This window comes from Corythoichthys intestinalis, chromosome 3 (assembly GCF_030265065.1).
Source record: "Corythoichthys intestinalis isolate RoL2023-P3 chromosome 3, ASM3026506v1, whole genome shotgun sequence".
NCBI classification, from domain to species: domain Eukaryota; kingdom Metazoa; phylum Chordata; class Actinopteri; order Syngnathiformes; family Syngnathidae; genus Corythoichthys; species Corythoichthys intestinalis.
The window spans coordinates 4,698,966-4,719,656 of NC_080397.1; the positions used below are offsets into that span (position 1 = coordinate 4,698,966).

The following is a 20,691-nucleotide window of genomic DNA, read 5'->3' on the forward strand; positions in this document are numbered from 1 at the left end:
CCCCCTCTCATTTCTCAACTTTTTATTTCTTGACACACCCTAATGTACATGAACAATGTCGCAACAAAGACTGATCAAAAAACAGCTTATACAGTGGTATGAAAAGTATCTGAACCTTTTGGAATTTCTCACTTTTCTGTATAAAATCACCGTCAAATGTGATCTGATCTTTGTCAAAATCACACAGATGAAAAAATGTGTATGGTTTAACTAAAACCACCCAAATATTTATAGGTTTTCATACTGGGATAGCATGCAAACAATGGCTGAATGGGGAAAATAAGTAAGACAACCCTCTGCCTAAGGAGACTTAAAGAGCAACTGAACCCAATTTTTACCAAACAATTTAAGTCAGCTGTGTGCCCAATCACTGATGAGTGGTTTAAAGCTGCCCTGCCCACTATAAAACACACACCGAATAAGAATTGTCTTGTTGAGAAGCATTGTCTGATGTGCATCATGGCTCGGTCAAAAGAGCTGTCTGAAAACCTGCGATCAAGGATTGTTGATTTGTATAAAGCTAGGAAATGATACAAAACCATTTCTAAAAGTCTGGATGTCCATCAATTGACAGTCAGAGAAGTTGTTTTCAAATGGGGAGAGTTTGGCACTGTTGCTTCTCTCCCAAGGAGTGGTCGTCCACCAAAGATGAGGCCAAGAGTTCAGAACACAATACTCAGAGAAGTAAAAAAAGAACCCTAGAGTGTCTGCTAAAGACTTACAGAAATCACTGGAACAGTCCAATATCTCTGCGCACATCAACTATATGTCAAACTGTGATCAAGAATGGTGTTCATGGGAGGACTCCACGGAGGAAGCCACTGCTGTCTATAAAAAAACATTGTAGCTTGTTTAATGTTCACAAAAAAGGCACTTGGATACTCCACAGAGGTTTGTGCAAAATACTTTATGGACTAATGAAACCAAAGTTGATTTTTAATATTAAATCTGATGGTTCACTTACTTATTTTCCCCCCCTTCTGTCATTGTTTGCATACCATCCTCATTAGATTATGAAAACCTATAAATGTTTTAGTTAAAGCAGACAGTTTTTTCATCTGTGTGATTTTGACAAAGATCAGCTCACATTTGATGTTGATTTTATGCAGAAATGTGAGAAATTCCAAAAGGTTCAAATACCTTTTCATACCACTGTATACACAGACAAGGGGTGGTAACGAGACAATGAGTCACAGGTGGGAGACACAAGAAGAAGCAGATTGGTGGATACACAAGGAGCAGGAACCACAGGTGAAATCAATGGGTGATCACAAGGACAAGCCACACTAGGAGGAAACAAACGCAAACTCCCAACACCTTTTTTCATTACGTGCATGTAAAATAGCTCATATCAAAGAAAATGGGTTTCCTGGAAGATCAAAAACACTTACTGAGGATTAAATTGCCTCTGATGTTCACAAAAATACATTAGGTTCATTGAATAATAAATTGTCTTTGATGTTTATAAAAACGTGAATTTTAACTAGTGTAGATGTTCTCATAAAAACATACTGTATCAACAAATGTGTACATTAGGCTCGCTGAGTTCTTGATAAACTGAAAAGTTTATGAAAACATCCCAAGACTCTAATTTTCTTGGATGTAAAAAAATAAAAATTAAAAAAACATCTACAAAATTCCTAAATCCCTGTTTACAAAAGCAAACTCATTAAAGACAAGATGTTATAACCTCTATTAATTCCAAAATGTGAAATTTGCACACAAAAAAAAGTTTTAAGACTAATGAAGAAATGAATATGTTTTTTGACAACACTCACATTGGGTTCGACGAAGAAGTTTCCAAAAGCATGCTTGTTAGGCTCACTTAAAACTATAAATTACACTACGTTTACAAAACATTACCTTAAGCCAGTTGTTTTTTATTTTTATTATTATTATTTATATTTTCAATTATTTATAGCATTCTCTTTTTGACTGTATGCATTCTCCACCTCCGCTGCCCCGGAGCTACGTTCGAAGATGCTTAAATAAGCACGCCAGACTTTCAGACTCCAATACCCACACCTATGCACACATGCTCATACACACCCACCCTGCACACCCCCACAGGTGTGTGTGTGTGGATGTGTGTGTGCGTGTGTGTGTGTGTGTGTTGCGGGCGTGTGTGTGTGTGTGTGTGTGTATGTATGTTAGGTCGCTTAGAGATGACAAGCAATGAAGAGAAAATTCCATGCCAAATGTCTGTTTGACACCTGTCAGAGACAAAAAAAATATTAATGTCTCAATTCTACGCCAAAATCATTGATAACTAAATTGTCTTTGGTATTTACAAAAATGTGACATAAATTCACTGGCAAACAAAAAGTAAGTTAATAATGAAATACATAAAATGTTTATAGCCTTATTTTTAAAAAATGAAGACGTTTAATTTTTTTCGCTACCATTCATGGCGAAGATGTCTAATCCGTTTGAACTGGGAGGAGTTGCAGTGAATGTAAGGCTGAAAAAAACTAATCAATCAAATCGATTCAAATTGATTAGTAATTTAGTTGCCAACGAATTTGATCATTGATTTTGGCCGGCAGCTATGAGCAGTCTCGTTTGGGTCCTTGTTTGTATGTAATGGAAGGCTTCACGCGCTACTGATTAGAGCAACAGAGAAAGAGAGTTCACAGCTACACTAAGGTTTAGTTGCTGAATCAATAATATTTACGCAAAAGTTAGATTGTCTTGTGTGTTGTTAGCTCCAGTGTGCCTCTGTCAGAGATAAGTAAATGAGGCCAATTGTATTGTTTGTATTCTTTGTTGATGAGATGTTTCGACTTAGCATGGAGCGCTAAACTAGTTAGCAATGATGCTAATCAGAGTCTTGAGTGCCCGTTTGTATTATATTTTGGAGAAGCAAATTAGCATTTGAGTTATTGTTAGATAGTAAAGTTGTGTCATTTCTTTTTTTTTAATTAATAAACCTCACACATAAACCCATTGATATGACAGTTTCTAACACAAACTTACATTCAAACGGCAAATTATCATACAAGAGAGTGTGCTTTGACATTGGATTTGGATTGGATTTTTTTTTTTTTTTTTTTAAACTGTTTGATAAAGAAAAACTGATTCATTAGAGTTTGTCTCTTCCTTATTCGAATTTGTTGTTGAGTTTGTTTAAAGAAAATAATGGAGTAATAGACATTTTTTATCAGCGTTTTGCCCACAAGAAAAAAAATGTCAATCACCACCACTTTTTTAATTTGAATAAACAGGACTTTTGTCTGATTTGTGCACTGAGAAATTCTTTTTATGTTTTATACTCAGAACGTTTATTACAAGCTTCAAGTTGTATGCACTTAAAAAAGTACAGTTGTAGACTATAGTTAAGTCAAGAAGCTGTAATAAAATATTATTTTTTAAAGAGATAGACATTAATTTTGTCTTCAGTTTTATTTACAACATGCCTAAAACAGTTAAAAAGGTCAATTGTGAATGCAATTGAAAAAAGTGACGTTAACCCGATTAATCGATTATAAATATAATTGTTAGTTGCAGCCCTAAGTGAATAATAACTGGCTGTCAATGAAACCCAATGAGTGGACTCATTCACTCACATCACTATCAGTTAAAATATATTTGACATGTATTGCTATTCGGGGTGCAACTAACAATTATTTTTATAATCAATTAATCGGATTAATTTTTTCAATTACCTTCACAATTTAACCTGAAGTTGTTTTCGGCATGTTGTACGTAACAATGAAGACAAAATGGATGACTATTTCCTTCAAAAATAACATTTTATTGCAGCTTCCTGACTTAACTGTACTGTAGTCTACAGCTGTACTGTCTTAAGTACATTAAACTTGTTAAAAGTTTTTGATAAAGGTTCTGAGTATAAAACATGAAAATAATTTCTCATTACACAAATTAGAAAAAAGTCCTATTCATTCAATTTTAAAAAAAAAGTGCTGATTGACATTTCTTTCTTGTGGGAAAAGCGCTGGTATGAATTGTGTCAATGTCTCATTTATTTTCTTTAAACAATCTAAGCAACAAAATCAAATAAGAAGGAGGAAGACTGCAATGAGTCTTGTTTTCTTTATCGAAAAGTAAATAAATTCAATGCAAATCCAATTTCAAAGCACACTCTCTTGTATGACAATTTACAGTTTGAATGGGAGTTGAAAAGAGACTCTCAGCTGTTATATGAATGGGTTTATGTGTGTGGTTTCTTTATGAAAAGAAATGAGACAACTATCTACTACTATCTAACAATAACTCAAGTGCTAGTATGCTTCTCCTAAACACAATACAAACTGATACTTAATACACTGATTAGCATAATCGCTCACTAACTTGACGCTCCGTGTTAAGTTGTAACGTCTCATCAACAAACAATACAAACAATACAATTGGCTTCATTTACTCACCTCTGACAGAGGCACACGGGATTTAACAGCCAATGTTCCCGCTAATTTTTCATGTGTCCGAGCAAACACACAAACTCCCTTAGCACAGTGCGGACCACGGCGAGCAACATCAGATGTGTACACAGTGACCACACACCAGTATCACAGCGGTTCAAAACAATGGATCCTAGCAAGTTACATGGCTTATTAAAAGAATGAAATTACAGCAGCAATTTTCATTAGTTTACCTTTAATATAATATTTGGCCCACTTAAAATGAAGGTCCAGGTAAGGTAAGGTCCAGTTGTGCCATGGGTGAGTTAATTAATAAAACATAATGAACAACCACAATGGGAGTACAGCATATCAAACACCCACGTTAAAATTGTTCAGACATTAAGGACACTCAAGATTCCTATTCTGCGTGTCTGTGTAGCTACACTGCCAAAACCTCAATTACATTCCCTTTTTTTTTTTCAGTTTAAATCTACAAGAAATAAGTGAAATTATCTGCCAGTGCTTCACGTAAATTTTACTCACTTAGATTTCTTGAAATAGCTAGCTGAAAATAAGATTAAAAGACTTATTATAAGCAATAAATTAGTATATCTAATCTTTAAAATGCGTTGAAAGGTCAGAAATGTTATTAATTGGAGAATACATATTGTTCAAAACATTATTTGAAAGCAACTTTTTCTTGATTTAGGTAAAAAATGACCAATTTTTAGATGTATGGGCTTAATAAGAACAAATAGTAATATTTACATACAGTAAGTGGAATAATCTGACGTATTAATCTGTTAACTAGTCTTTGACACTCAAAACAAGATGAAGAAAATTATTATTATATTATTATTGGTATTATTGGCTAGACACCTGTCGCTCATTGAGTTAAGTTGCAAAATGGTGCAGAAAACAATTTTATTGGTCTGATTAACTAATAATATCTAATAGCTCTAATATCAGTTCTAAAATTAGATAACTAATTGTGTAGTGCTTACAAACATTAGCAGCGGAATGTTGCTTCAGTAAATCAGCACAGGAGCCAAGCTCACTTTTCTTCACCAATGGGAGCGTCGCGTTGCCGTATCGAACGCACCAATAGGAGCTTCGCGTTGCCGTATCGAACGCATTGGTATGAGCTTCGCGTTGCCGTATCGAACGCAACAATAGGAGCGTCACGTTAACACGTCACAGCGGCACCGACAATTGTCCTCGTCGCGTTGCCGTATCAAACGTACCAATAAGACGGTCACATTGCTGTATCAAATGCACCAATACGAGTGTCGCGCTGACACATTACTGTGGTGCTGACAGATTGTACCATTGACGCTACAATACGTTTCTGTTGAATTATATTTTGTGCGCTGTGTAGCTCTTCATGTGCGCTGAGTATTTGCGTGCAGTGCGCGATTGCGCGCAGTTTAAAGGGAACATTGCTAACAACTAAAGTTGCACCGATACCATATCGGCCCGAATTAGTGGTATCGGTATCGACGAGTATCAACATTTAGGGCGCCAATACCATCTACTGGCATCACTTGAACGCAACTGTACTGTCCTCCCCAAGTGATCTAAATTCCCAAATCCCGATGCATTACATCAGTATGAGTTTGTCTCTAATTTACCAAATGAAATAAGCACCTTCGTCGTTAGTAATAAGTGTGTTCACAAGAACGCAAATCCGCGATGATACACTGCTCATACAAATGTAACGCTGTCTTCTGGGATGCCTTCACGAAGGAACCGAGGAGACTTTGTGGCTTGTGTTGACAGCTTTTTTTTTTGTTGTTGTTGACAATTTCTATACATTTGCAGCAAGGGGAAGAGAAAAAGGCAACGTCACGTGGGCAACAGAACCATCTTGAGAACGAATCCACGACGACTGACTTTCAATACTGTAATCGTATAGTGGTACATTTCTTTTATAATAAACAAAAATACACTGTAGTTTCCAACAAATAAAGCAACATTTTTTTCCATATTACACTATGCAATTGCAAATTGAATACAAAATAATGTTTTCACAAACTTCTGCAACCTACCTATACATTTGCAGCAAGGGGAAAAGAACAAGGCAACGTCACGTGGGCAACAGAACCATCTAGAAAAATAGCATTGCTTTAGCATTTGGCACTCAATACTTTTGAATGGCTTCGCTCATGTAGTGGATAAAACGGTGCAATATACACAAAAACAATGAACACTGATATCACCAGAGACTCACATACGCTAACTCAACGAAGCCAGCCACTTTAATTTTCTTATTTCTCAATTAAATCATGAAAACTTTGCCCACAGACTTCAGCCACATGTTACCTTGAGAACGAATCCACGACGACTGAAGTGGATACGTTCCCACAACCACTTGCAGCAAATGGACCTGCAATTATGCGGTTGCACCACAAGATGACCCATTTCTCAATTTAACTGGATTTTGTAAAACTTTTTTTACTATGTTACACAAATACCAATATGGCTTTTACAATCGGTAAACATGCGTTTACTAGCGTCTGCTGCTGTAACAACATTGGGATCAGAAAGTTTAAGACCGTGGGACACTAAGCAAACTCACGGTTTCATGATGAACAATGAGTGGCAAATTAAGAGCGCCGTACTCGTCCTGTTTATGAAAGTCAATTATCATATGCTGGTGTTGTGCAGTAATAAGCAGAAGTGACTTCTGTGGCGTTTGATAACTTTCTTTCTTTCTTTCTTTCTTTCTTTCTTTCTTTCTTTCTTTCTTTCTTTCTTTCTTTCTTTCCTATTTCCCAGAAAACACTCATGTGCACACACTAGATATCATCAAATAGAAACCTAGATGTGCTACGTTACATCACATGCCAACTCTCGCGCGCACACACTAGATATCATCAAATAGCAACCTAGATGTGCTACGTTAGATCCCATGCCGCTAGCTGAGTGAGCCCAGAGTGATGTATAATCCATATACTACATTGATGAATTAAAAACCACCATGACTGAATGGAAGTTAAGCTGGCCAAATCAATCCATACCAGTGACTATAGATAGTGCTGCAAATACTGTTAATTCAGTACGTGACACAGATGGACTCAGACCACAAAAATTATGTTTTGCTCATGTGGTAAATATAGCTGCTAAGAGAGCTGCAGCAATCAACAGTGTGCCCCACCTCTCTTTACAAACAGTAAAGATTGTTCTCAGCACTTTTATACAAAATTTCTTCAGATCAGTAAGAAGTAAGAACATAAATATTCTGCACTAAAATGTTGTTTATATGATGGCATTTTTATTTTTGCTTGTTAGCAAATAAAAAAACATTAAAAAAAAAAAAACTTGTGTTTTCTGTTTCAGAGCATTAAATGTCGTTGCATCCCATATATATATATGTAAATACTGTGTGTGTGTATATATATATATATATATATTTTTTTTTTTTTGCAAACAGAGTGGTATCGGAATGGTATCGGCTGATACTGTACAGCCAGGTATCTGTATCGGGCCCCAAAAATGGTATCGGTGCAACACTACACACAACACATGACTTAAGACAATCTAACTCTCACGTGAATATTATTGATTCAGCAACTAAACCTGAGTATAGCAGTGAACTCTCTCTCTTACTCTCTCTCTCTCTCTTGCTCTAATCATTGGCGCACAGGCGCAGCCTCACATGACGCACAAACAAGGACCCAAATGGGACTGCTCATAGCTGCCGGCAAAAATTGATTATTAATTTCATTGGCTACTCCTAATCTTTGATCTTTGCAAAAACATACATGATACTTTAAAAAAAGACTCAATTGTCTTTCATTTTTACCAAAAACTAAGGTTTGTTTGCCATCTCTGACACTGACTAAAACCGGCATGTTTGTTTGACATTTTAAATTGTCTTTATCATTGAAGTTCCAATTGCTTTTATTTGTTTACAAAAACACTAGGTTTTTAAATGACTAACTTTTCTAGGATGTTTTTGACAAAACATTCATTTTCACATGTGTAAATGTGTTTGCGTTTGGGCTCTTCCGGCACAAAAAGTATAAATCAGGGCCACCGGCATTAATACTAAATTCAATGCATCATTGGGATGGTTGCTGCAAAATCAGCCTCATCGACTGGCAAAAATTGTCCCGAATCAGCACAAAAGTGAGTAATGAAGCTCATTCTGTGCAAGAGTGTGCGCCTAATAATGTAGTGGCTGAAGCCGGGAGATGCTCATATTAATCAATATGCGCTCCTCCAACTTTATGCATCACACTTTACTCCTAGATGAAGAATCAAAAGGTTGTGCTTCGGCTCTGGAAATAATCCATTTAATACTGCGTTTCAAGAAAAAAACGTGTTGCAATTTTAGTCAGCTTCAATGCAGGCTTACTAAATACTAGCTTTGATGTTTTTGATGTTTACAAAATAACACGCTTGGATGATTGGCAACTGTATGCTATTTGATGATGTGGAGAGAAGTATGTTTCATTGAAATTTGTGATTTTGAAGATTAGAGATATGTTAGTCAGGTTAACGAACAACTAAATTATATATACAGTTGTGGTCAAAAGTTTACATACACTTGTGAAGAACATAATGTCATGGCTCTCTTGAATTTCCAGTTATTTCTACAACTCTGATTTTTCTCAGATAGAGTGATTGGAACAGATACTTCTTTGTCACAAAAAACATTCATGAAGTTTGGTTCTTTTATGACTTTATTATGGGTGAACAGAAAAAAGTGATCAAATCTGCTGGGTCAAAAATATACATACAGCAGCGCTAATGTTTGGTAACATGTCCCTTGGCCATTTTCGCTTCAATTAGTCGCATTTGGTAGCCATCCACAAGCTTCTGGCAAGCTTCTGGTTGAATCTTTGACCACTCCTCTTGACTGAATTGGTGCAGTTCAGTTAAATTTGATGGCTTTCTGACATGGACTTTTTTCTTCAGCATTGTCCACAAGTTCTTAATGGGGTTTAAGTCGGGACTTTGGGAAGGCCATTCGAAAACCTTAATTCTAGCCTGATTTAGCCATTCCATTACCACTTTTGATGTGTGTTTGGGGTCATTGTCCTGTTGGAACACCCAACTGCGCCCAAGACCCAATCTTCGGGCTGATGACGTTAGGTTATCTTGAAGAATTTGAAGGTAATCCTCCTTCTTCATTATCCCATTTACTCTCTGTAAAGCACCAGTTCCCTTGGCAGCAAAACAACCCCACAGCATAATACTACCACCACCGTGCTTGATGGTAGGCATGGTGTACTTGGGGTTAAAGGCCTCACCTTTTCTCCTCCAAACATATTGCTGGGCATTGTGGCCAAACAGCTCGATTTTTGTTTCGTCTGACCACAGAACTTTCCTCCAGAAGGTCTTATCTTTGTCCATGTGATCAGCAGCAAACTTCAGTCGAGCCTTAAGGTGCCGCTTTTGGAGCAAGGGCTTCCGTCTTGCACGGCAGCCTCTCAGTCCATGGAGATGCAAAACACGCTTGACTGTGGACACTGACACCTGTGTTCCAGCAGCTTCTAATTCTTGGCAGATCTGCTTTTTGTTGATTCTCGGATGAATCTTCACCCTCCTGACCAATTTTCTCTCAGCAGCAGGTGATAGCTTGCGTTTTCTTCCTGATCGTGGCTGTGACGAAACAGTGCCATGCACTTTATACTTATAAACAATTGTTTGCACTGTTGCTCTTGGGACCTGCAGCTGCTTTGAAATGGCTCCAAGTGACTTTCCTGACTTGTTCAAGTCAATGATTTGCTTTTTCAGATCCATGCTGAGCTCCTTTGACTTTCCCATTGTAGCGTTTGTGGGCGTTTGCATCCAATGAGCCCTATTTAAATGGCCTCAGAGAAGTCAAAATTGCTAATTCGTGTTGCTGTATGTATATTTTTGACCCAGCAGATTAGATCACTTTTTCTGTTAACCCATAAAAATGTCATAAAAGAACCAAACTTCATGAATGTTTTTTGTGAAAAAGACGTATCTGTTCCAATCACTCTATCGGAGAAAAATCAGAGTTGTAATAATAACTGGAAACTCAAGAGAGCCATGACATTATGTTCTTCAGAAGTGTATGTAAAATTTTGGCCACAACTGTAGATATATATATGTACGTATATATATATTTTTTAAGTTTTTCTTTTTTTTTCTTCCAGATTGTCATGTGTCCTGCTGGCACTGCACAGGTCCATCAGCAGATAACTGTACATCCTGTCCGTCGCCGTCCAGCCTACATGAGGGACAATGCGTGCACGCTTGCCCGCAAGGATTCTTTGTACAGGAGGGCCAATGTCAAGGTATTTAGGTTTTTCACGCACTGGCATTTCAAATGGTTAGGTTTATGATTTCACGATCGAACGCTTGAAATGTTCAGACTGATACTTTGTTGTTGATCTGTAAGAAAAGAACATAATGAGAAATCTTTGTTGTCGCTTGGAAGAAAAATGTTGCAATGCTCCGAGCCAAAGAGCAAACTGACTTGGAATGTTTCCTGGGATAGCAAAGTGCTTTGCTTTGTTGGCCTCTGTTACTATGCTGGTTGGGTAGCTCATTAGAACACACACATACACGCACACATAATGTATTTGTGTCTGACACGCAGGAAACTTTCACTGCAAACCTTTAATGTGGTTTAACGGAGCCAGCACAATATCTACAAGGTTTAAAGACAACTTTGTTAGAGCTTGAATTAAGGGTTCAAACATTGATTTAAAACTCAGTAATGCGGGTCTGAAGCTTTATATAGACCCCAATCACGTGACGTCACAACTCCGCCTCCCTGACTGGTGCCGCCATATTGTCAGTCAGCTCATCGTGTTTACATATTATCACTACTTACATTCCTCCTATTACTGCGTGTTTTGCTGCATGTCTCAGGAATCACCGCCTAGTAAACGAACCCAAAAACCTTCCTGACAATCGTTAACATTGATTCATCAAAATGGTGAAGGCATGTGTGGCGGTTGGTTGCAGTAACAGAGAAGATATAGGGTCATTTTAGTAGTTACTGTGTGCCCATTGTTAAAAGGGCAAATCTCTAAAGCAGCACGGTTTGTTTATCTCGGTCCATGATGCGTTTCTGTAGACAGCTGTCAGACAGCGGTGAAAACATCAATAGTCGTGATGCCAACACGATCGCAGACATCATGAGATGGAGACTACGAAGCTTGGCGCCACGGTCGCGCAGCAAGAAGGTGAGCGAAGCAACAGGAGTTGTGCCAAAAAATAGCCGCCCCGCGTGAAATGCCCCCCCTGACGGGAGCGCCCACACGGAAACGACTTTCTTGTACCGTGAATATGCATTATTTTACTCTGCTTGAACTAATAAATGTCATACCGGTGTGATTTTCATTGGGATATGGTCGTGAAAATCTGTAGACTAATACATAGTAAGATAAGTTTCCCCTCCTTAGGGGACAATAAACTTGAACTTGAACTTGAACATTTCTGTTCAAAGATAGTTAGCCTATGTGGCCCAGTCCACGATTTTACTAAAATACAGTACCAATATTTTGTGTAATTTAATTAATTATTTAAAACTAATTTTACAGTTGTAAATCCATTACTGTAATGCGTTCATGAAAACATTTGATGTTTTCACTTCAATAAAGCGTTATAAATAAGCGCTCCCGTCAGGGGGGACATTTCCCGCGGGGCGGCTATTTTTCGGCACACAGCGGCCCATTGTCGAACCGCCGATCAAGTTTCATTTTACAATCGTGACAATGGTGACGCTCAGCTACCCAAATGTCCGTTTATATTCGGGCCGGTGCCGATTTAGGGCACCCGACTCATCATCGTGACATAAACTGGGGTATGACTGGAAATTTTGTGGTCTCAGGACGAGCTCTGACGCACGGGACGGGACCGGGCGGGAGGAAACATCGATTCGGGCATCAAATATGGATCTGGCGACTGGATCGACCGAAGCTTTTCCAAATAACGGCTTTTATGCAACTCATCCAATGAGTTTACAGCGTCTGAAAGCACCGGGGCTTCCATAATTTGGAAGTGAATCGACCTTTAAAACTACGATCATTGACACACAATGACGGACAATATGGCGGCACAGTACAGCGGTCACGTGATTGTGTGACGTTGGTGATTGGGGTCTATAGGGTATAAATAAGGTTTTCAAGTCAGTGTATTAAATTCAAATTTAAAGTGAAGATTTTAAAACTGCAATAAGATTTCAGATGAAAAGTAATACGAGGGTTAAAGTTTCAACTTTGAAGCCAAAAATAGGGTTTAAAACAAAGAGAGGGTTTCAAATGAAGGTTGTCATACGAAGTCAATATTTAGGGCCCAAGCACCAAGTGGTGTGAGAGCCCTATCTTAATGCAAAGGATTATTATTTTGATTATTATTATCTTGCGTTCTTCAGGGCATATGGAAATGGACAATTTGGAGGCCTTAACATGTTCGAAATTTCACCAAAATTTGCAGATACATGCGGCTTGGCGTAAATTGCGATAATTTCGCGAAAAAACATAACAAAGTAGCTCAATGTCACCCACTAGCATTTTACAAAAAGGCCTCTCCTATTTGGTTTTTCAACGTAGAACGATGAAAATTGGGAAGTCTATACCTTGTGCAAAACATCACCAAAAAGTCTCTAGACCCATATCCCCAACACAACAAAAAATTGGGTATTTTGGATTGAACGCGAAAAATATGCAATTTTAGACGATTTACAGGGTGCATATTTGTGACATCGGCGCCCACGGAGTTAGTTGGATCCTCCTCAAAATTGGCGAGACTGTTCATGAGACGTATGAGATCTAAAGTTCAAAATGGTGAGTTTCTTTTTAAAGGCCTGACCTGGGCCGGGTGCCAAAGTCCACCTTTTTTTTTTGGCAACACGCAAAATTCAGTAAATTAATAATTAACTCACTGATCCAAGGTTCAGGTTTTTTCATGCCTAGCATGAATGGTATCCTAGCCTGAACACGACTGCATTGAAATATTACCCATTAGGCCTAGTGTCCCTTGCTGGGAAGAGGAAACGCCCTTTTTTACTAGACAGGCTCCTCCTCCAAAGAAAAAAAAATCATTTGACATCAAACCTGCATCAGGGGAGCCTTATAACATGTGTTCAAGTGCCCAATGAAAAATTTTGAGGTATTGTTAAAGCAGGAAAGTAAAAATGACCGTCGCCATTTGTCTCACCTCAAATTTTGAACAATGATTACTTGGCAGATGTACAACGTGTCTTCGCCAAATTTCCCGTGCTTGATGAGAGTCGTACCCTGAAGAGTCCTGTAGGGGTCGTTTACATAAACAGAAAGGCGCTAATTTTACATGTACATGTCCAGTTCCTTTCAGGTTGGTCGGTGTAGTTACAAGACCTTTTTTATTACTACACTATATGGCCCACGGCCACATGCCTCTGTCTGCTGCCATGACAACCCTTTGTTCGCAATTAAAAAGAAGTAGATTTCTTCAGTGAGTTCGACAGCTTATAGAGCAGAGGTCGGGAACCAATGTATCGCAAGCCATATCTGGCTCTTTTGATGAGTGTTTCTGGCTCTCTGCCTACCCGTAATTTTAAATGTGGAACTGGCCGGCTCGTTTGACATGAATGAGCTGTGATGAGCTGATGGTCCATTCACGCATTTTTCTTGGACCTTCAAATATACGTCGCAATAATATGCTTCAATTCAGTGCCCAGTGCTGGTCCTCCAATCGCTGATTGCACAGGGATGTGCGTTACTACAGTGCTCGTCTTGCGCCTTGTCTCCACTCAGCCAGCAGCGGGGGTTGGCCCCGCCCAACTCAATGCCGTGTAATCTGGAGTATATAAAAATGCGTGGGGGAAAATTAAACTACAGTGAACTGCGTGGTATCTCAAGTCATAGAGGTGCGCAATCAGTTTGACTTCCATGACTTTTTCACCTGTCAAAATTGTCGCCACTTCCAGGATAGCGAGACTAACGAAATAGCTGCTCCGAGAGGCTCCACCTGTCTCGGCCACTGTTACTATTTACAGTACAAGTTCCCTGGTTGCGCTTTCCACTTCCAGGAAATATATGCAGTGCCACACCATGATTCTATTTGTTATTTTCAAAGTAGTGAGTGTGCAACGATTGTACCATACATACATAGTAATGATGTCAGGCTTCTGTTGTTTTCTCAAGATTTATTCAAATCACAACTCGGCCGACTGCTCGTAAAAGCCAAGCGTGCACTCACTATTGCTCCCACATGGTGCGTTCAGATGCGCTCACGAAAAAGACTCGGACAATCTGGCAATAGAAATGTAAAATATATATATATACATATATATACATATATATGTGTATGTGTGTATATATATAAATATATATTACATACATACATGTAGTATATACAGTAGACACACAGACTGTATGGCCCTCGTGGAATCGTATTTTAAAATATGTTGGGTGTTTTGGCTCTCTCGGTCAAAAAGGTTCCTGGACCTTGTTATAGAGCCATAATATTTGGCCCAATCGGCCCAATTAGAAGATTCATTATAATTTTCAATAAGGGCATGGCTGCACGGTTCAGTAGCGCCTCCTTTTTTGTAGGAAACTCTTCAATAGGGGTTTTTTCGCCTAGGTGTGTGAATGAATTTCTCATCTCTGGAAATACTAAAACATCTCTGTCAGCCATGCCCACAACAAAAAACGAGGCGACTTTTCAGGGGGAGGATCTGCCACCACCCTGAGCTGCGCGATGTTCGATTTACGCCAAACTGTCTGTTCAGTCCTACTTTCAGGCCTAATTTAAATTAGATTGTCAAAACTAATTAATTTTATTCAGGCTTTAAGATTGATATTTGAAATTAAACTAGGGGTTTTAGCACAGGATTACACATATTGACAGTTTTTTTTCCCTTGTTGTTTTGCTCTTGCCAGCTTGCCACCCATCCTGCCAGACGTGCTCGGGCGCCTCCCAGGCTGACTGTACCTCATGCCCCCCACTGGCAGACCTTAACGCAGGCCACTGCCGGACTGGCTGCCAGGAGGGGCGCTTCCTCCACACCGCAACAGGCCAATGCCATGGTAAGAAAATTGTATTTAGCCATTCACTGCCACAGATGCGTTTAACAGTCAAATACTAATTTTAACGCAAAAAAAATTGTAAATGTTAGGGTGAATTACCTCATTGGCTGCCACTGACTGTTATAGACGTCCAATCCGGGCATCCATTGTCGTCCTTGGCATTGAAACATGAACCTTCAACGTTAGCCATTCTAGTTAAAATGGATTTGATGTCTATTACTTTCAAAGACAATGAATGAATTAAGACTAAATTGTCTTGTCTTGGGGGGGCTTGACTTATTGTTTTTTGTTTAATTTGTGAACGCAAACTTTTATGATACAGCTAGTGCAACGCCAATCCTTATGAAACACCATAAAGAGCTTACAAAAAGCATCCATCTTACTGTTACAACTTTTAAAGCAGCTGATGAGTAACACGTCTCCAGGGCTGAGTGCTCATCAGACGCTAAATGCAACTGCAACTCCTAGCATTAGTGTAGCATTCGCGTTCGCGTTAGCATTAGCTTTAGAATTTTGAACGTCCTCTTAAAACACTCGCCAGTCCAGAGCAGTGCTACTTTTTTCTGGTCAGTAAGTCTAGAGGAGAGCCAGTTGTCGAAATGGCATATTCATACTTCAGCTGTTTTGTTTGTTAAATGAGCAAATACTGGGAAATATTGATTGCTTGCGACGTCTGGCTAGAATCTAAGAATAGCAAATAAAATCCCAGACTTCCCAGTGTTAAATGCTCGGACAACATTTTTTTCAAACAGTTTGTGGCTTCTAGTTGGGTTTAATTGAAAATGATGTACTGCACTACTTTACTCGAAATTGTGGGAAACCTTTATATATTTATGGAGTAACTGTTGACTAAAACTAGACGAAATTTGCATGAGATTTCGTTGACTAAAACTAAACGAGGACCAACACATTTTGAAATGACTAAAATATGACTAAGACTAATCAGTATTTTTCGTCCAAAAGACTAAGACTAAAACAAAAATTAAAAGGGCTACCAAAAACATCATTGTCTGTCAAGATTGCTGCTACTAGATCCCAGTAAGGGCCCAAATACACCAGATGCATGATCGTTGCGGTTCCGGTCCGACTCCGGTATAAAATAGCACCGGAGCCGATCCGTTCCCATTATATCCTATTGTTCAACATATACCGGCCGCGTCAGTGCTCCGGATTGACTGCGGACCATCTCCATCGTGCCGCAGCCCGCCGGATGGTACAGGCTATTTTCTATTTTTGCCGGACACGCATCCGACAAAATCGGCGGAGCTGGGCCTGGACGTAACAGCCTAGTTGCTTATTCACGGTTTAAACACCAGCGAACCTGGACGAAGAAGAAGACGTTTCATCATGGAGGTGGAAAGTCACAAAGTGATATACGACGCAGCAGATCATTATTATGAGGACAGCATTAAAAGCGAAGCTGCAAGCTGTCCTATTATGTGTGTTTTTCTGGCAATGATATCAAACACACGACGTGCTGACAACTTTGAGCGAAAAAAAAAGCAGCGTATCTGGAAGTGGTTCCACTGCAGAAATTCTCGTGCCCGGCGCACACACAATGTCGGTTTGTATACAGAGTCGAGGGGTAAAAGTACGAAAGAGAATAAAGAGACACCCACAAGTTTCGATCTGGAGGTCTATTCAGGACGTTTCTTTCTTTCCTACATTTTACTTGACTTTTCATAGAAAAACCAACAGTTTGCGCTGGGCACAGTAATCTGCAGTGTTGAGACACCAATTCCAAGTATGCTGTTTTTTTAGTTCGTGTAGTATATAATTCGCTATCCATTTTATAAATATTACAGACTATTTAACAGTTGTTTATAACAGCTCTATGAGATGTTATGTGCCATAAATTTTAAATGTGCACAAAGATATAAACCTACCGACACAACCAAGGGCATAATAGGGCCCCGCCCCCCTGCCCCCAACACACGGAGCCCTGATCTCAACATGATGCAGTCAATCTGGAATTAAGAGGCAGACATAACTAAAATATCAACATGCAAAGAAAAAATGTGCTCTCTCTCTCTTCGCTTCTCTGATGAGTATGGACTCCGTGTGTTTTTCGTTGTTTTAAATGCCACATTATAGCGCGCGATCACGCGATCTACGTTTGAAAATTTCATCTGCTGTACTGTACATGCACATTGTTCATTGGCCCATTAATATGTTTGACCTGACGTCTTTTCTCAAGATGAGGTGCTCATAAACCCAAGGGATCATTTTGTTGGTTACCTTCACTGGGGTGCATATTTGTTTCGAGAGGGTGATTGCCACCTTGCATATTGTTATTATCGAGTGACAGTTTTGCACTCATCATTAATTTATGTAAATAAGACCAGAGGGAATTGTGGCAGCACATCACCCTAAGCCTGGTTGCCTATCTACTTCCCCTGACTGACTTGATTGACAGGCTGGCTGGCTAGCTGGTTGGCAGAGTGACTTGCTGACAGACTACCGTAATTTTCGGACTATAAACCGCTACTTTTTTCCTTCACTTTGAATTCTGTGGTTTATAGTCCAGTGCGGCTTAGTTGTGGATTTATTTGGGTTAATGGATAACACATTATTTAACAGCGGCGTCATAAGAATGTCATAAGACCGTCATAATTATGTCATGACACGATCATGGGCATTAGTGAATGCTTATGACAGATGTCATCAAGTGTCATCTGGCAAATTATGTCACTAACTCCATTTATGTTCAGCCAGATAACGCTAAATGGCATCTGTTATAAGCATTCATTAATGTTAATGACAGCATCATGTCATAATTATGATTGTTAAATGACAATCTTATGGCGCCACTGTCAGATAAAGTGTTACCAAATACCATAACTAGCAATTGTAACAGTAACTGAAGAAATAAGTAGCACAGAACATGAATTTTGATTGTTATTTACATCTGTAGCACTGCAAAGCATGCTAGGAGGTTGGACAACAACAGGGTTGACAGCAGGTGGCAGCAGAGGTTGACTGTCTCCCCCAAGGGAGCAGTGATGGCCAAATGAAGCTTCTTGAAGCAATGAAGCTTTGCAGTCAATTGGTTCAAATGAAGCTTTGCAGTCAATTGGTTCAAATGAAGCTTTGCAGTCAATTCGTTCAAAGCTTCATGGTGGTTCGTTTGGTCTTGACAGTCGTATGATGCAGCTGTCAAATAAAGTGTTACCGGTTAATATCTTTTGGTGTAAATATCCCATAATACAGTGAGGACAGCTGTGTTTTATAGTCTAGTGCTTATATCAGAACAAATGCCGTTTATGTGCCAAATTTGGTGCGTGGTGGCTTACAGTCATGTGCGTATGTATCATGGTGCAAAAATTATTTAATAAAATAAATAATTTAAAAAATGTTTGGTTGACAGACAGACAGACAGACTGACTGACTGACTGACGACCTTTTCTCGTGTTTGATTTTGTTTCAAATGGTACTGTACAGTGTATGCACTTTCTTCTTTCATTATTGCTTGAACAGAGCTGGAGGCTGTTGTACAAATAAAATGCTCTTAATCCCAAGGGACTGTTCTGTGTATATTAACAGTTAAATTCACTGGCACTTTCAGTTCTAAGAAAGATAAATAAGTTTAAATAGAAAACATTCTGAGTACTTTATTCGTCATTATGTTAATTATGCCAACAAATCATAATCGATACTGGAAAATCAGGTATGAGAGAAAATAATCGGGATTTTAGGCAACATCGAGCAGCCGTAATTCAGTCATATATTCTTTACCGCTGTAATCAATATTGCATTACTGCTGTATAATGATCGCTGCCAGCACCTCTCAGTTCAAATGGATTGGACGTCTATCATCGGCAATGGCAATGAGTTGTTTTGCGAGCAACAGCATTTGGAACCAATCGGAGACATTCAAGGGAACCTGTAGGTAAGTACAAAGTGGGCAAAACAATCACATGCTGTTGGGGTAAATAGAAAATGTTGCGTTCGTGCTCACCCCTGCTGCTGTTGTTTTGTTCATTCCGCTGGTGCCAGAAAGGGCTTGTTAACTATCAGGACTTCTTGCTGGAGACTGAAAACAATCTGAAGAGAATCAGGCTGGGCGGGTGGGGGCACCGCACCGCTGCCCCCGCTACCCCTGTGCAGACTTTTAATTACACTTTCTGATGACACGCGCTGTTCTCGCTCGGTTAACCGATGCACCTGCGCAGATTTACGGATGCTCGCTCGCACGCACGCATCAGGAGATCGGATCGGGCCCCAGGTCAAGTCCAGCCAAAGTGTTAGTTAATAAAAGATGCCTTGTGGGCTCATAAAAGTACAACAGTCATTATTTCACCATTGCCTCCACCTTCACACTCCAGTGGGATGCACACATTTGCACATACACACACAAACTCCATTTTCCTCTAGTCACATTAACTACTGTAGTTTATTTTGAAACGCAGGAGATTTGCGTGTAAATCTTTTATGGGGGACATTTGTTTTTTCTTCCTTTTAATTATGGGGACCCGTCTACTAGTGGTGGTTGATATAGTCTCCAAATTGTATGATGACATTTCAAGAAAATTTGTGATGACAATATTTTAAGCAATATAGGGGGGGAAAGCTGAAAAATAATCATGTAATTCCTACTTCAAATTGACAGCATTTTTTCTTGGGTGCGATAGTTAATTCACCCTTACCTTACTCGCTCTACTGCAATGTGAATAGCTCAAATCTAGCGTGATGCATTAGTTTGAAATGGAAACAAAAAAGTAGTGTTTAACATCAGAAGTCAGATGTAACATAACAAGTGAATTACTTCACATTAGGGCTGCATTTATCGATTATTTTAGTAGTCGATTAATCGATGAACTAGTGGGTTTGAATAATCGAGTAATCGGATAAGGAACATGAAAAATTAAAATACCTAAGCTGAGCATCAAACGGTATAAAAAATAAATAAATGAGGATCTATGTACAACAAAAGTACAATTGGCTAACTTAGATAGCAAAAGTCTGCTAGCTTAAATGATATAAATTCTTACTTTTTTAAAATGCTCTTAACAAATGGTTCAGACACATATTCCCACAAAAAATTGCTAAATATACCTATAAACTAAATTACGAATGCATTAACATTAGCTCAAACAAAAACTTAGCTTATGTTGGTCTTAACAGGGAACAGCTGTACTTAGCCATGTGAAATGAGGCAGACTGAGGGCAGTGTATCCACCCAAATAATAAAACTAAAGGCAAACACTTTGAAAATAAACCATTACAACACCACTTTAATTAAACGAATACTCAAAGCAGCAAATTTTAAATCGAATCTTTTTTTCTAATCGAATACTCGAGTGAATCGATTAATCGTTGCAGTACTA

The 20,691-nt window shown here is 38.9% G+C and overlaps 1 protein-coding gene across 3 annotated transcripts in view; it reads left to right on the top strand.

The window, feature by feature from the left end:
• The window catches only part of fras1 (Fraser extracellular matrix complex subunit 1), a 451,829-nt gene that overhangs the window by 277,560 nt on the left and 153,578 nt on the right, over positions 1–20,691 (top strand). For all 3 annotated transcript variants that reach the window (XM_057831795.1, XM_057831797.1, XM_057831798.1), the window contains 2 exons: positions 10,496–10,636; positions 15,218–15,364. In XM_057831795.1, the coding sequence (XP_057687778.1) occupies positions 10,496–10,636; positions 15,218–15,364 (288 nt within the window). The remainder of the gene's footprint in view (positions 1–10,495; positions 10,637–15,217; positions 15,365–20,691) is intronic.